The sequence below is a fragment of the Loxodonta africana genome, chromosome 16, assembly GCF_030014295.1.
Source record: "Loxodonta africana isolate mLoxAfr1 chromosome 16, mLoxAfr1.hap2, whole genome shotgun sequence".
Taxonomy (NCBI): Eukaryota; Metazoa; Chordata; class Mammalia; order Proboscidea; family Elephantidae; genus Loxodonta; species Loxodonta africana.
In genome coordinates, this window is record NC_087357.1 from 59,715,195 (window position 1) to 59,727,710 (window position 12,516).

The 12,516-nt window shown below is 42.3% G+C and overlaps 1 protein-coding gene across 1 annotated transcript in view; it reads left to right on the plus strand.

Moving 5' to 3' along the window:
* Positions 1-9,861: 9,861 nt before the first annotated feature.
* Positions 9,862-12,516, plus strand: part of ARID5B (AT-rich interaction domain 5B) — a 200,918-nt gene continuing 198,263 nt past the window's right edge. Inside the window, exons 1-2 of the mRNA XM_003409283.4 lie at positions 9,862-10,277; positions 10,711-10,965. Coding sequence (XP_003409331.2) covers positions 10,257-10,277; positions 10,711-10,965 — 276 coding nt within the window. The 5' untranslated portion in view covers positions 9,862-10,256. The remainder of the gene's footprint in view (positions 10,278-10,710; positions 10,966-12,516) is intronic.

The following is a 12,516-nucleotide window of genomic DNA, read 5'->3' on the forward strand; positions in this document are numbered from 1 at the left end:
AAGTAAATAAGAGCTGTCTTCTATTAAGCCAGACATTAAAGAGATTTGTAAAAACGTAAAACAATGTCTGTCTTCTCATTATGTTTCTTTGTTTTGGAAAATATTGTTATTTTTCATGAAAACATGTTATGACAGTATATAATGGGTTCATTATTGTTATTTTAAAATGAGTTAATGAATAGATATTTTTAAATATGCCAATTCTAATTTCTAATAATGCTAAACACCGATACATATAAACCACCATAAACAAAAGCTCTTCGGAGTTCTCAATAATTTTTTAAAGTAAAAAGAGGTTCTGCAATCACTGGCATAGAGGCAAGAAATTGCCTGGCTTATTCAAGAAATAAATGAATACATGCAGTTAGCTGCCTTCAGTTCTCTTTGGAGGTAGACAGAGCATAAATTATAAATATATACATCACACATTCATGCACAATGAATATGATTATCATACTCTCTCAGTTTATGAATAGCACCAGGATGCTGAAAGGGTTAATCTGAATTTGTCGGTGATTTTGAGAAAGGAGGAGGGAACAGATTTAGTTAATACAGTGAAAGTCATAGCATATAAATTTGCAAACTAAAATACTCCCTGGGCTGAGGTCATGTGTTTAATTTTAGCAAGTAGGGTGAATATGTTTGGGTAGGTATTTATACTAAGCAGTGGACTGAGCTGGAGATGGGTTTGACGGTGGAAACAGTGATGCAAAAAAAAAAAAAAAAAATGAACTATTAATGTGATGTTCTGGTTGAGAATTTAAACTCTCAAAAAATCTGGAAATTCAAAGTCATGGTACCCATAGCAACCATAACTCTGCCCCCTTGCATGCCCAGTGTGGAGTATTTTGTATTGCAGTACATGCTGTGAAATCTATGCCTAAATGTGCTATATAGCAGAGTTACAGTTGCTGTGGGAACTGTAACTTTGAATTGCCTGCCTTTTGTGTCATTAAACTTTCAGCTGAAGTATTGCATTAAAGAAGTTTTTTTTTTTTCCCTCCACTGTGTTCTCTCATTTAAAAAAAAAAAAAATTGATTGAGTATTTTTTTTTAAAAAAAGAACGTAAATGATGTTAGATTCAAATGGCAGGATAATGCATTCCGGCTTTCCAGATATATGCACTGATATAGCATTAGTGAATTACCACATTTACATATTTCAACCTGCAATAACAAGTCATAAAATAATCCTCTATTTATATGGCACCTTTAATCCTAAAGAGTCCCATCACACCCGCAGACACACAGTAACTGAACCACATTGGAAGGGAAAAATCAATAAATATTTAACAGTGCCCAACAAAATTATACAGTGCTTTAGGACAAGCAGTAAGGAAGAATAGCGCTGTCATCCAGTGGTTGGAACACAAACCAAGGACTGGGAAATCTTATGCTCCATTCTTACTTTTATGATGGCATTGGCCCTCTGACCTTGGGTCAATGATTTGAATCCCTCACGATTCTGGGTATTCTGTTTTCTCTGTCTCTACTGAGGAAGGATTGCTACGATCAATGACAAGAAAAGACTTCAAAAGGTCATTTGGTTGAGTCTTCTACCCACAGTCAAGGACTGTACCTACACATTCTAGAATACGAGCAGGCAAACTTCTACTACAAAGGGCCAGATAGTAAATATTTAAGGCTTTGAGGGCCATACGGTCTCTGTCATAATTACTCAACTCTGCCTTTATAGCGTGAAAGCAGCCATAGACAATACATAAATGAATGAGCATGGCTGCGTTCCAATGAAACTTATTTATGGACACTGAAATTTGAATTTCATATAATTTTCATGTGTCACAAAATATTATTCTTCTTGTGATTTTCTTTTCAACCATTTAAAAACGTAAAAACCATTCTTAGCCCGTGGGCTATGCAAAAGCTGGTGGTGAACCATGGTTACCGATTTCTGTTCTAGAAGGCTGAATGTCATGCTTAAGGCTACCTTTACACAGTGGTATGCCTCTAAATATTTAACAACTACCTCTCCACCCCCCAAAAATGAAGAGCTAGTTGTTAAATATTTAGAGTCATACCACTGTCTAATATATGTATGTATAGTGTCTAGTATATGTATATTTACATGCATGTATATATAAGTTGGAAACCTTGGCTGCTAACCAAAAGTTTGGAAGTTCAAATCCGCCAGGCACTCCTTGGAAACTCTATGGGGCAGCTCTACTCCCTCCTATAGGGTCGCTATAAGTTGGAATTGACTCGACGGCAACGGATTTGGTTTGGTTTTTGGTATACATAAGTTGGATCCACAATCAACACCCATGGAAGTAGCAGTGGAGAAATCAAACAACGTAGGGCATTGGGTAAATGTGACGCAAAAGACCTCTTTAAAGTGTTAAAAAGCAAAGATGTCATTTTGAGGACTAAGGTGTGCCTGACCCAATCACCTCACATGCATGTGAAAACTGGACAATGAATAAGGAAGACAGAAGAATTGATACATTTGAATTATGGTGTTGATGAAAAATATTGAATATACCATGGACTGTCAGAAGAACGAACAAATCTGTCTTGGAAGAAATACAGCCAGAATGCTCCTTAGAAGCAAGGATGACAAGACTTCGTCTCACATACTTTGGACTTGTTATCAGGAGGGACCAGTCCTTGGAGGAGGACATCATGCTTGGTAAAGTAGAGGGTCAATGAAAAAGAGGAAGACCCTCAGTCACATGGATTGACACAGTGGCTGCAGCAATGGGCCCAAGCATAACAACAATTGTGAGGATGGTGCAGGAGTGGGCAGTATATCGTTCTGTTGTACATAGGGTTGCTATGAGTCAGAATCGATTCGATGGCAATGAGTTTTTTTTTTTTTTTGCTTGTATCCATAGCTAACCTAGGTCCACAATTAACAAATAAGTGTTGTGTCAACTTGAATGTTAATTGATATTTTCATTTATACTAAGGAGTAAGACAAAAGTGAAATAACAAATACGTATCCCAGAACTTCACTCTTTCATCAATGGTGTGAGCAACTTCTTTGTTGAATCAGATAACAGCTTTCAAATATTTTCTCAATATTTTGTTTTCATTCACAATGTATGTGACACAATTTTAAATTTAATCTGCAATATTAACATTTTCTCCATCATTTTTCTAAGTTTACACAATCAACGAAAAGATAAACCAAGCCCAGATTTGAACACTTATTGAGTTTTGTGGTCTAAATGGAGCCCTGGTGGCACAGTGGTTGAGAGCTGCTAACCAAAACATTGGCAGTTCAGATTCACCAGCCACTCCTTGGAAACCCTATGGGGCAGTTCTACTCTGTCCTATAGGGTCACTATGAGTCAGAATCAACTTCATGGCAGCAGGTTTCATTTTGGTTTTTGGTGGTCTAAATAATCAATCCCACCACAGCCAACTTCAAGGTACCAGTGCGATGTTAACAAACGAAGATTGGGAAGAAATGCTTGGTAGCGTTACATAGTATTTGCACCATAAAAATACAATAGCTGTAAATAACCTCAATAATATACATAATAATAAAATGTAGTAATTAGAGCCATGAGTTTTGGGTATTAACTTTGATTTTAATACAAAGTATTTAATTGTGAGTTACATAACATTTAACAATGGATGCGTTTAATAGTTTGCAAAATTCTTGAACATGTAACAATCAACTTTGGAGAGTCTGTCAGAGCTAGTTTCAGCACATCTGGAAAATGGCATTCGGTAAACCCTGAGTGAGTCACCTGGTCCCCTACCTCTTTGTGGAAAGCCCACCTAATTTTCTTTTGGCTACAGTTTATTGAAGATGACAACAGAAGGAATCTCACTATTCTTATACATGATATTATTTTTCTTCTGAAGTACTTAGATCACTTTATGCACTTAGTGAAATACTACACTTACATATTTCAACCTGCAATAACATGTTATAAAATAACCAGTCTCTGACATAGCAAAGGGACTTGCTGGTGCTTCTGTGGGTTTGGTTGATGTAGCAGCACAAAGGCTGGCCACTGTGCAGATGATGAATCTGGATAATTCGGACACAATTATCTGAGAAATTCCAACGAAGCCAGAATGAGGGTCTGGGTCCTGAAGATAATTATAGCCATATACATGGAGACACAGAAAATCAGTGTAGAATGGACCCCTTGACTTCAGTCTAGTGATTTACCTACCATACCCACTCCGCTTCTAAGTAATGAGTTACTTAATGCTTGTCAAGTAATTTTCTGTTATAAATCACCAAATACAAGGCATCATTAATGTCCACTTGAAACTACCCAGAGAAATTTTTAGTAGGCAGTATATGAGTCCCCCAGTAGAGCCAAGACTCAATGTCTGTACATTTTTTTTTTGTCTTCGTTTTAAAAAAAAATCAAATATGGTAAGATGTTTTGATATCCTCAGATGACTGGGACCTCTGCTTTTAGTATGTGATCTAAGATAGTTATTCCCAACAACCTCTTAAATGCCATGTTGGGGGGCAGTGTGATCAAATACTTTATTAATATGTGGATCACAAATGAATCTGAAGAACAAGGACCCTGTGAGTCACCATTGCCCTTTCTTCCAGCACCTGCCATCTGAAATGAAATGGTGTGGCATTCTGGATAAAGGGACAAGGTCACAATTTAGTCAAAAGTCCTATATACCACTCTGGTGCAGGCAATTTGAAAAAAACAAGAAGAAAAGGAAGCTTAGTTATTTCTAAACTAAATAACCCATAAATGTCAAGGGCACTGGAAGGCAATGAATTGTTTAAAATTAAGAGGTGTTTGGGTGTATTTGTGATTGGGGTAAGAGAGTGGGACTCGGCTTTAATTTACAAACAAATGAGGAAAACTAAACAGATTCAGCATTGCTATTGTACTGGAAACGGCTTGGGCACATTTAATCCAACTTCCCTGAGAATACTTGATTAATCTCAGACCCTGGAGAAAAATCAAGACAAGAAGTCTATCTGTATGAGACCAGAGGAACTTGGGGGCCCCCAGGGCCCACAAAGAGCATCATCTTTCCCAGGGGAACCCTTGATCCTAGTTCCCTGCGCCTCTTTGGCTCTGGCTCCAAGTCCCTGAGAAATATGTTCCCATCCCTGTCCCTCTGAAGCTGCCAGCCTTTAGAACCTGAGCTGGAGCCCCGCCTCTAACTCAGCCCGAGAGACTGGCGACAAATAACCCAGGAAACCAAACCCACTGCAGTCCAGTTGATTCTGACTCATAGCGACCCTGGAGGTCAGAGGAAAACTGCCCCATGGGGTTTCCAAGGCTGTAAATCTTAACGGAAGCAGACTGCCACATCTTTCTCCTGCTGAGCGACTGGTGGTTCGCACTGGCTAGCTGCCCAGCGCTTCACCACTGCGCTAACAGGGTTCCTTAGACAACGAATAAACGAGTAAGAGCCCTAAATTTAAGATGTAGCTCAACCTTTGACCACTAGAGGTCTCCTGGAAAGCAATGACCCGTATAACCCGGTTTATCCTCTTTCAAACCAATAGACTTGTTGCTCTAGGAGTTGGTGAGCTGGGTCTGCTGGAGGCCGCCTTGTTAAAAACGCCACCCACCCGCCTCCCTGTGATGGCGCCAGGCTTGGAGGAGGAGGGAACCCGACGGTGGCTAACCCTAGAAAGCCAGTTCACGAATGAATCTGCAGACTCCAGGACCGCCCCTTCGCACCCCACTTCTTGGCCAAATGAGAAGGAGGAGAGCCCCTAACCCGAGGTCCCCAGGTGGGCAGCGCGGAAGCCCACGGACTTTCAATCGGCTGTGGACTAGCCAAGGGGCCAATGTGCAGAATCACCTGGCATAAAATCCACCGACAGTCCCGGACTCCCCCTCTACCCCCAGCGTTTCGTCCCCTCCCTCCCTTCCCTCTTTTGGCTCCCCGATCGCCTAAGCGACCCGGGCTTAACCGGTGGAAGAAGATTAGGGACCATATACCGTCCCTGTTCTGATCCTTGCGGTATTTTTCTGGAAAAATTAGTAGCTTCTACCTGGGGCATGAGGGAGAACAAGCAAGGAAACAAATACACACACGAACCATCGTCATCAAGTGATAGCGACCCTACAGGACAGGGCAGAACTGCCCCACAGGGTTTCCAAGGCGACCCTGCAGGACAGGGCAGAACTGCCCCACAGGGTTTCCAAGGCTATAAATCTTTACGGAAGCAGATTGCCACATATTTCTCCCACAGAGCGGAGGGTGGGTTCGAACCGCTGACTTTTAGGTTAGCAGCCAAGCTCTTAACCACTGCGCCACAACGGTTCCCTCAAGCAAGGAAACAGCCAGGTTGAATTCCCAGTCTTTATCAAGCAATTGCTCACCAATAAAAGAAAGCTGCAGTGGCAGATTCGAGCCACATGCGGTAGTGTGTAGCAATTAGTAGATAAAATGCTGACTAAAGTGCTAAAACATAAAGTATTATTGTAGCCAAGGTCAAAAATGCTTCAGTTGTCTTTTGCAATTTGGGGAAGGGGAAGGCCTAAGAGTGAGCAGAGAGGTGTGCATTTTCGAAATGACCACCCTCTTTTTTTAAACTGTACTTTTTATTTCATTTTGTTTTATTATGATTCTGTTTACTATAGTCCAAGCTACCTAATTATGTCACTGCTGGTTTTTGCAACTAACCTAATCCGCCTGACCCTTTATGAAACGATTCACAGACACTGAATACTGTGTCTACGGCCTCCCCACCCCCTTGAGGGATGAGGATGACTTTTACATTTTTTACCTTTTAAATAAACCAGATAGCTTAAAACAGAGAGTTAGATTTTTGGCTAGCAAAGCAGCAGGAATATAGACGTGTGAGTATAATTTTCCGTGTTTCAGTACAAGAAACAGCCCAGAAATAGTGGGTCATATAAACATACACTGCTTCCCCTCCCCAATCCTCTTCTATACAGCAAGTTCCAGTTATAAGCTTTTTTTTTTTTTAAATAAATAAATAAAGCAGTTGCTTTCATGATTATAACTGTCCTGAATGGATTGTCTTCTTACAACATTCAATCTGTTTATGAGTATTTACTTTACATTAGCCCAGGGACCCTGCACTGCAGGAGTTTGCCTCTATTCCCTTGGGTGTCGGTGTCTCAAGTCTTACATCTGCTCTGTGATTGATGGAGCCTTGAATCCACGTTATTACTCTCTCACAAGCAGAAATCAAACAGGCTATTAACTACATTACTTCAAAGAACTGTTTGAATACAATCTCCTTATCTTAATTGAAACTTTCTTTGTATGGATATTTGCTACACAGATAATTTACAGGTGCCTACCACGAATCACATTAAAGAAGAGGTAAAATAGAGGTTTTTTTTCTTTTTTGGTAAACACACACCATTGTGATCTGTAATTTTAAAAGCCATTCAGAGGATTGGACGGGGGTTTTGATTTATTAGATTTATTATGGTCATGGGGGTGGTGGTGGCGATGTAAAAAGAAAGGGAAGATAACCCTTGATTCAGTTTTGAAATTTAGCATTCATCTGATTAAAAGACTGCAGATATTCAGATCTAGATCCCTGCAATTGTTAACATCTCAAAAACCTTATCGGTGAATTTACGAGAAGAGAGATCACGCAGCATCCAGCCTAGTTCAGCACCTAACTTGAAGACGCATAGAAACAGGGTTTCTAATCAGATCAAGTCCCTTACAGACACTTAAAGACTTAAGGCACCAAAGACAGCAGAAGTTGCTTAGATGCTATAAAGAGCTGTGTATTTTTTAAGAGAGAGATTTAATATACAATCCAGGGATACCCTCAGGCATTCTGTTGAGGTTTCCTGCATAAATGCTGCTGCATTGGTCATACAGGAAACTGACTCAGAGTCGATCTCAAATACGATCTTGTCAAAATATTGCAACTTAAGTTTTTTAATTTAGGATTTCTTGAACTGGGTGTATATATTTACGCTAACAGGACAGAGACAGAGCCTCAGGCACCGCTCATGTTTTAAGGAAAAAATGTTAAAGTGCCCTTCAGTCAAGTCCATTCATATGTAAGAAAAATGAACAAAATAGGTTATTCTAATCAAACGTCTGCAGTATGCATCATAAAGTTAAAAAGAGCGAGAGAGCTGTAATTTCTCTTTGTAACCCATGTTTATAAAATAGGAAGATCAGATGAAATTTCAAGGAAGATAATTAAAGAGTGATGTGCAAGTCATAATTTGGCTAATGCAAAAAGACGGGAGACTGCGAATTGTTACATTGTCTTCCTCAGTGGTGCAGAGTTGTGATATTACTTTAAATTATTAAAATAGTTTTCGACAGCTTTCACGATACCGGCTTTCTGGCATGGGCTTTTATTACTTATTGTAATTGGAGGATCTGCCATTTTCTTTCGTTTATCTCTGTGTGTAAAGAAACGAGATAGATCTTGCCTTTTATTACTTCCCCATGTTCTGAATCAAAAATGTGGTTTAGATAATGTTTAAGTGCCCTAATTCTTACTGCAGCGGACGCAGACGTTATGAAAAGGCATAAAAATACACACAGAGGGTCTTTCCACCTCAAGTCACTGAATATGAGGCATTTGTGCTCTGCCGGGTGTATTAACTTCAGCCATGTGAATATAATTTTCATTAAAGTAATCCTGTTTCAACTAGATGCTGTGACTAGAGGTGAAACGTTGCGAAAGCGTTAAAAATAGCTTACTAGTAATTTCAACATCCTGTAATTTTATCACAGATCAAGTTTCAACTGTCATACTATACAGACCTTATTCCCCATATATTACATGTTTACTTTTTTAGCATGCCAGACCCACTTTGGAAAGATTGGTGCCAACATAATAAAATCCGGGGGTGGGGGGAGGGTGGGGGGAGTACTGGAAGAAGTGGGAGGAGAGCGGCGAAGGGGGTGGGGGAGCGTGGGGGAAGCGAGTACACCATTTTACATCAACACTGCGAAAATGCAATCTAGCCTGGCGGAGGACCGGCAGCTGGGTCGGAGCGAGCGAGGGCTTTGCAGTCTTTGCCTGTTCCTTGTTCTGTCGTTCTTAAGTTTCTCTGCGTTTGCATAATAGCAGTGCATGCAAACCTCGCAATGCTCCAGGGCTCCAGAACAATAAATATACACATTTAAAGCCTTTATTGTCTTACGGTTCATGCCCCCGGTTTTCAACAGCTTAATTTCTGGGTATATTTAACTAGTTTGCAAATGGATTTTTTCAGTTTCAAACTATTACTGAGGAAGCTCCCCTCCCTTTTTTGGCGGGGGAGGGGGTGGGGGTGGGGCAGGAGTCGGCATATTATTCCTGTAGCGCTGGGTTATATAAACACATTATCATTTGAGAGCGCCCTTGGCGTCCATCAGCATTGTAAACACGTACTAGTGTATATACTTCAAAATTAAAGAATGCACACGCAGAACCGGGAGCCTGAATTCGTATTCCAAGCAGACTCGCTGCTCGCATTTATTGATTTATCATGCATCGTTTATTGTTCCAGTACCTAAATGCAGTCGCTGTCCGTTCAATATTGTTTGCAAAACCCTGAGATGTGTGTGCACTGCTCACTTGTCTTTCTGTTCCTTTTTTTTTTTGCTGAGTATTTTTTTTTTGCGAAGCGAACAAATGCATTAATATTTATATGTTTATATAATCGATAACCCACTTTTCCCTTCCATGTAAATAGGCATCAAAAGATAATTTAACAGATTAGTTCTCGAAAACATGGCAGTGAGGAAACGTAATTTAACTATCAAACAAATCTACATGTCTAATAACAGCAAATCTGCTAAGGAACATTAGAAAGAGGAGCAGCGCCCCGGAATCTCTGCAGGAAATGTTCTTTATATTAGACATATACAAGCAGGTCCTGTCAGATGCACAGCAGAGTTCGCTAGCCCTCGGCTCCTCCAAAAATCTTATTAGGCTGCACCTCTACACTCGGGCAGTTGGGAAGAGGGAGATCGCATCTTCACATAGTTCTAGGGTGGAATTTATTTTTACAAATATTCCTGTATGTTTTTTGCCTTGATCCATCCGCTTCCCGCCGAGATGGGTTGAAGTCTTCCTCCCGATTATGAATTTGATCAACCCACATTTGGAAGGAAACCCACACAGTTGTAACAGGAGCTGAAAATTGAGTCGTCAGAGAAATATTAGGACATATTTTCAATCATTTTGGTACCGAAGGGGAGGCAAGAGCTTAGTTTTATATTGAGACATTACGCCGGCTGAAGGCAGAAAATGTTTTTCCCTGCCAGGACCTGATGCAATCCATTCAAGCCAACAAGTTTGGAGAGAATGTTGAGTTCAATCAATTCAGAACGTCGAGATGGAGCCCAACTCACTCCAGGTATTTCGCTCTCCTCCGCTCCTCCGATCCCGGCACCCCCCGGCACCCCCCAGCCCCCCCAGCTCACCCACACCTCTGCACCCACCCACACCCCCCACAAACTTTTCACCAAACTTTTACCCTCTGCATCTCCCCAAATCATTTTTATTGTTTAAAAAAAAAATCCCTGCACTGATCATACATACATAATGTAATTTTACCGCCTCAAATGGGGAGATGGGGAAGGGTGGCGGTGGGGGACCCTGGAGTTTTTCTTTTTTTTTTTTTAAGGGAGGCAGAAAATTTGTGGGCTCTATTATTTTTCCACCCAGCGTTATATCTGGGCTCGTCTGTATTAAGAGTGTGGATGTCTGAGTGTAAATGTGTCTGGGAATAGATGTATGTGCTCTGATGGCTACATTATTTATTTGGTGCCTTTTTTTTCCCCCTGCAGTGGGTCGGCTCACCGTGTGGCTTGCACGGACCTTACATTTTCTACAAGGCTTTTCAATTCCACCTTGAAGGCAAACCAAGAATTTTGTCCCTTGGCGACTTTTTCTTTGTAAGATGTACGCCAAAGGATCCGATTTGCATAGCGGAGCTCCAGCTGTTGTGGGAAGAGAGGACCAGCCGGCAACTTTTATCCAGCTCTAAACTTTATTTCCTCCCAGAAGACACTCCCCAGGGCAGAAATAGCGACCATGGCGAGGTGGTAAACCTATCTCTACCTCTCTTCTTTCCTTATTATTTTTTCCCCCTAGTAATGCTTATTACAGGGCAAGCTTGAAATACTGTATTCACTTCAGCAGGCGAGCAAGATCGACTCCTTTTTTAAAGGGGTAGCGCCACTAGCTGGGGCTCGAGTATTTTGCCATTGTCAGAGTTTGGCTGTCAGCTTTACAAAGAGGATCCAACTGCTGATTTTAGTCAAGATCAAATAACTTGTTCGAGAAGGGTTTTGTTCAAGGATCCGTGTGTGTATGTGTGTGTGTGTCAGATCGTTCGCTCTCCCAATGCTGCTTGAACATCACATGCTTTTTAAAATATTTTTTGTCTTTTGAAAATTTACCTTCGTGTCTGGCTCGGTCGGGGCTGGGTGGATTTCTTTCGGTGGGTTTCGATATTGTTCAGGTTTTTTTTTTTTTTTAAGTATTTGATATGTTTAAGAGGGCGGAAATTACGAAATGGAGGCAGAGTGAGATCAAAAGCTATTGAGTTGGCAAAGACGTGTTGAATAAAGTGATAAATGACAGGTACTGGAATAATACATTCAAATAACTCGCAGATCTGCCCGGGCGGATTTCAAAGCGGTCGTGTAACCGGCACAAACACGTTAAGCATTAACAACTATCTCTCGCCCCCTCCTCCCCACCCCAAGCCATTTGATGTTCTAGTTTTAAATTACTCCACGCCAAGTGGACGCCTTCCAGCACGATATTTGGGGGTGTGTGGGACGGAGGCGGGGGAGGGGAGGGCAGAGGGGTGTGTGCTCGCCCACTGGCCCTGCAGGTCCGGCGTTTGCCGTGCCCAGACGGCGCTCCGGGAGGCGGGGAGGGACCGAGTCTCCCTCGGCACGTTTCTGGGCGGCCGCGGGGGCGCTCGCCGCGCTCCCGGGAGGACGCCCGAGGTGAGCCCGCTGTCACCGGGCGCCGGGGCGGCCGCCTCCCTCCGGCTCTGTCATTTCATGTGTGACCGCAGTTCTGCGGGCTCCCCTCGTCAGCTGACCGACCTCAGCGCCGTGGTACCTACTGGGGGAACTATTTTGGGGCGCTTGTGTCCACGGCGCAGCGGGGAGGGAGGGCACACGGCCTCCTGGCAAGGCTTTGTGTTGCCAGAGCGAGAGCAGGGTAATCAAACTGAGACTTTGGAGGGCAGCTAGCTCTGTGCCAGGTTCCCGAGCTTTCGAGGTAGGTGTAAGGATCTTGTTAAATGAAGGCTTCTCCGTTTAACTCATGCCGGGGTTCTGAGCTGCCAGCCCTTCCCAAATTCCTTGGTCTGATGAAGTTGATTGTACTTTTGGCATCGCCAGTCCGCTCCCTCTCCCCAGGATCGAATTACCCATCAGTGGTCTTTGCCGGTTAATTACTGGAGTTCGTCAGAACGTTCGCCCTCGAATCTGCCTCTTCGGAAATAAGCCCCACCCTCCTCCTAGAACAGCACCCTCCCCCCTCCTTCCCCCTCCTCCCTTCTCCCTCCCTCCCCCCCCCATCAGCTTTAGATTTTAAACGTTCCTGTTTCCCGACATCCGCCTGCAATTTTA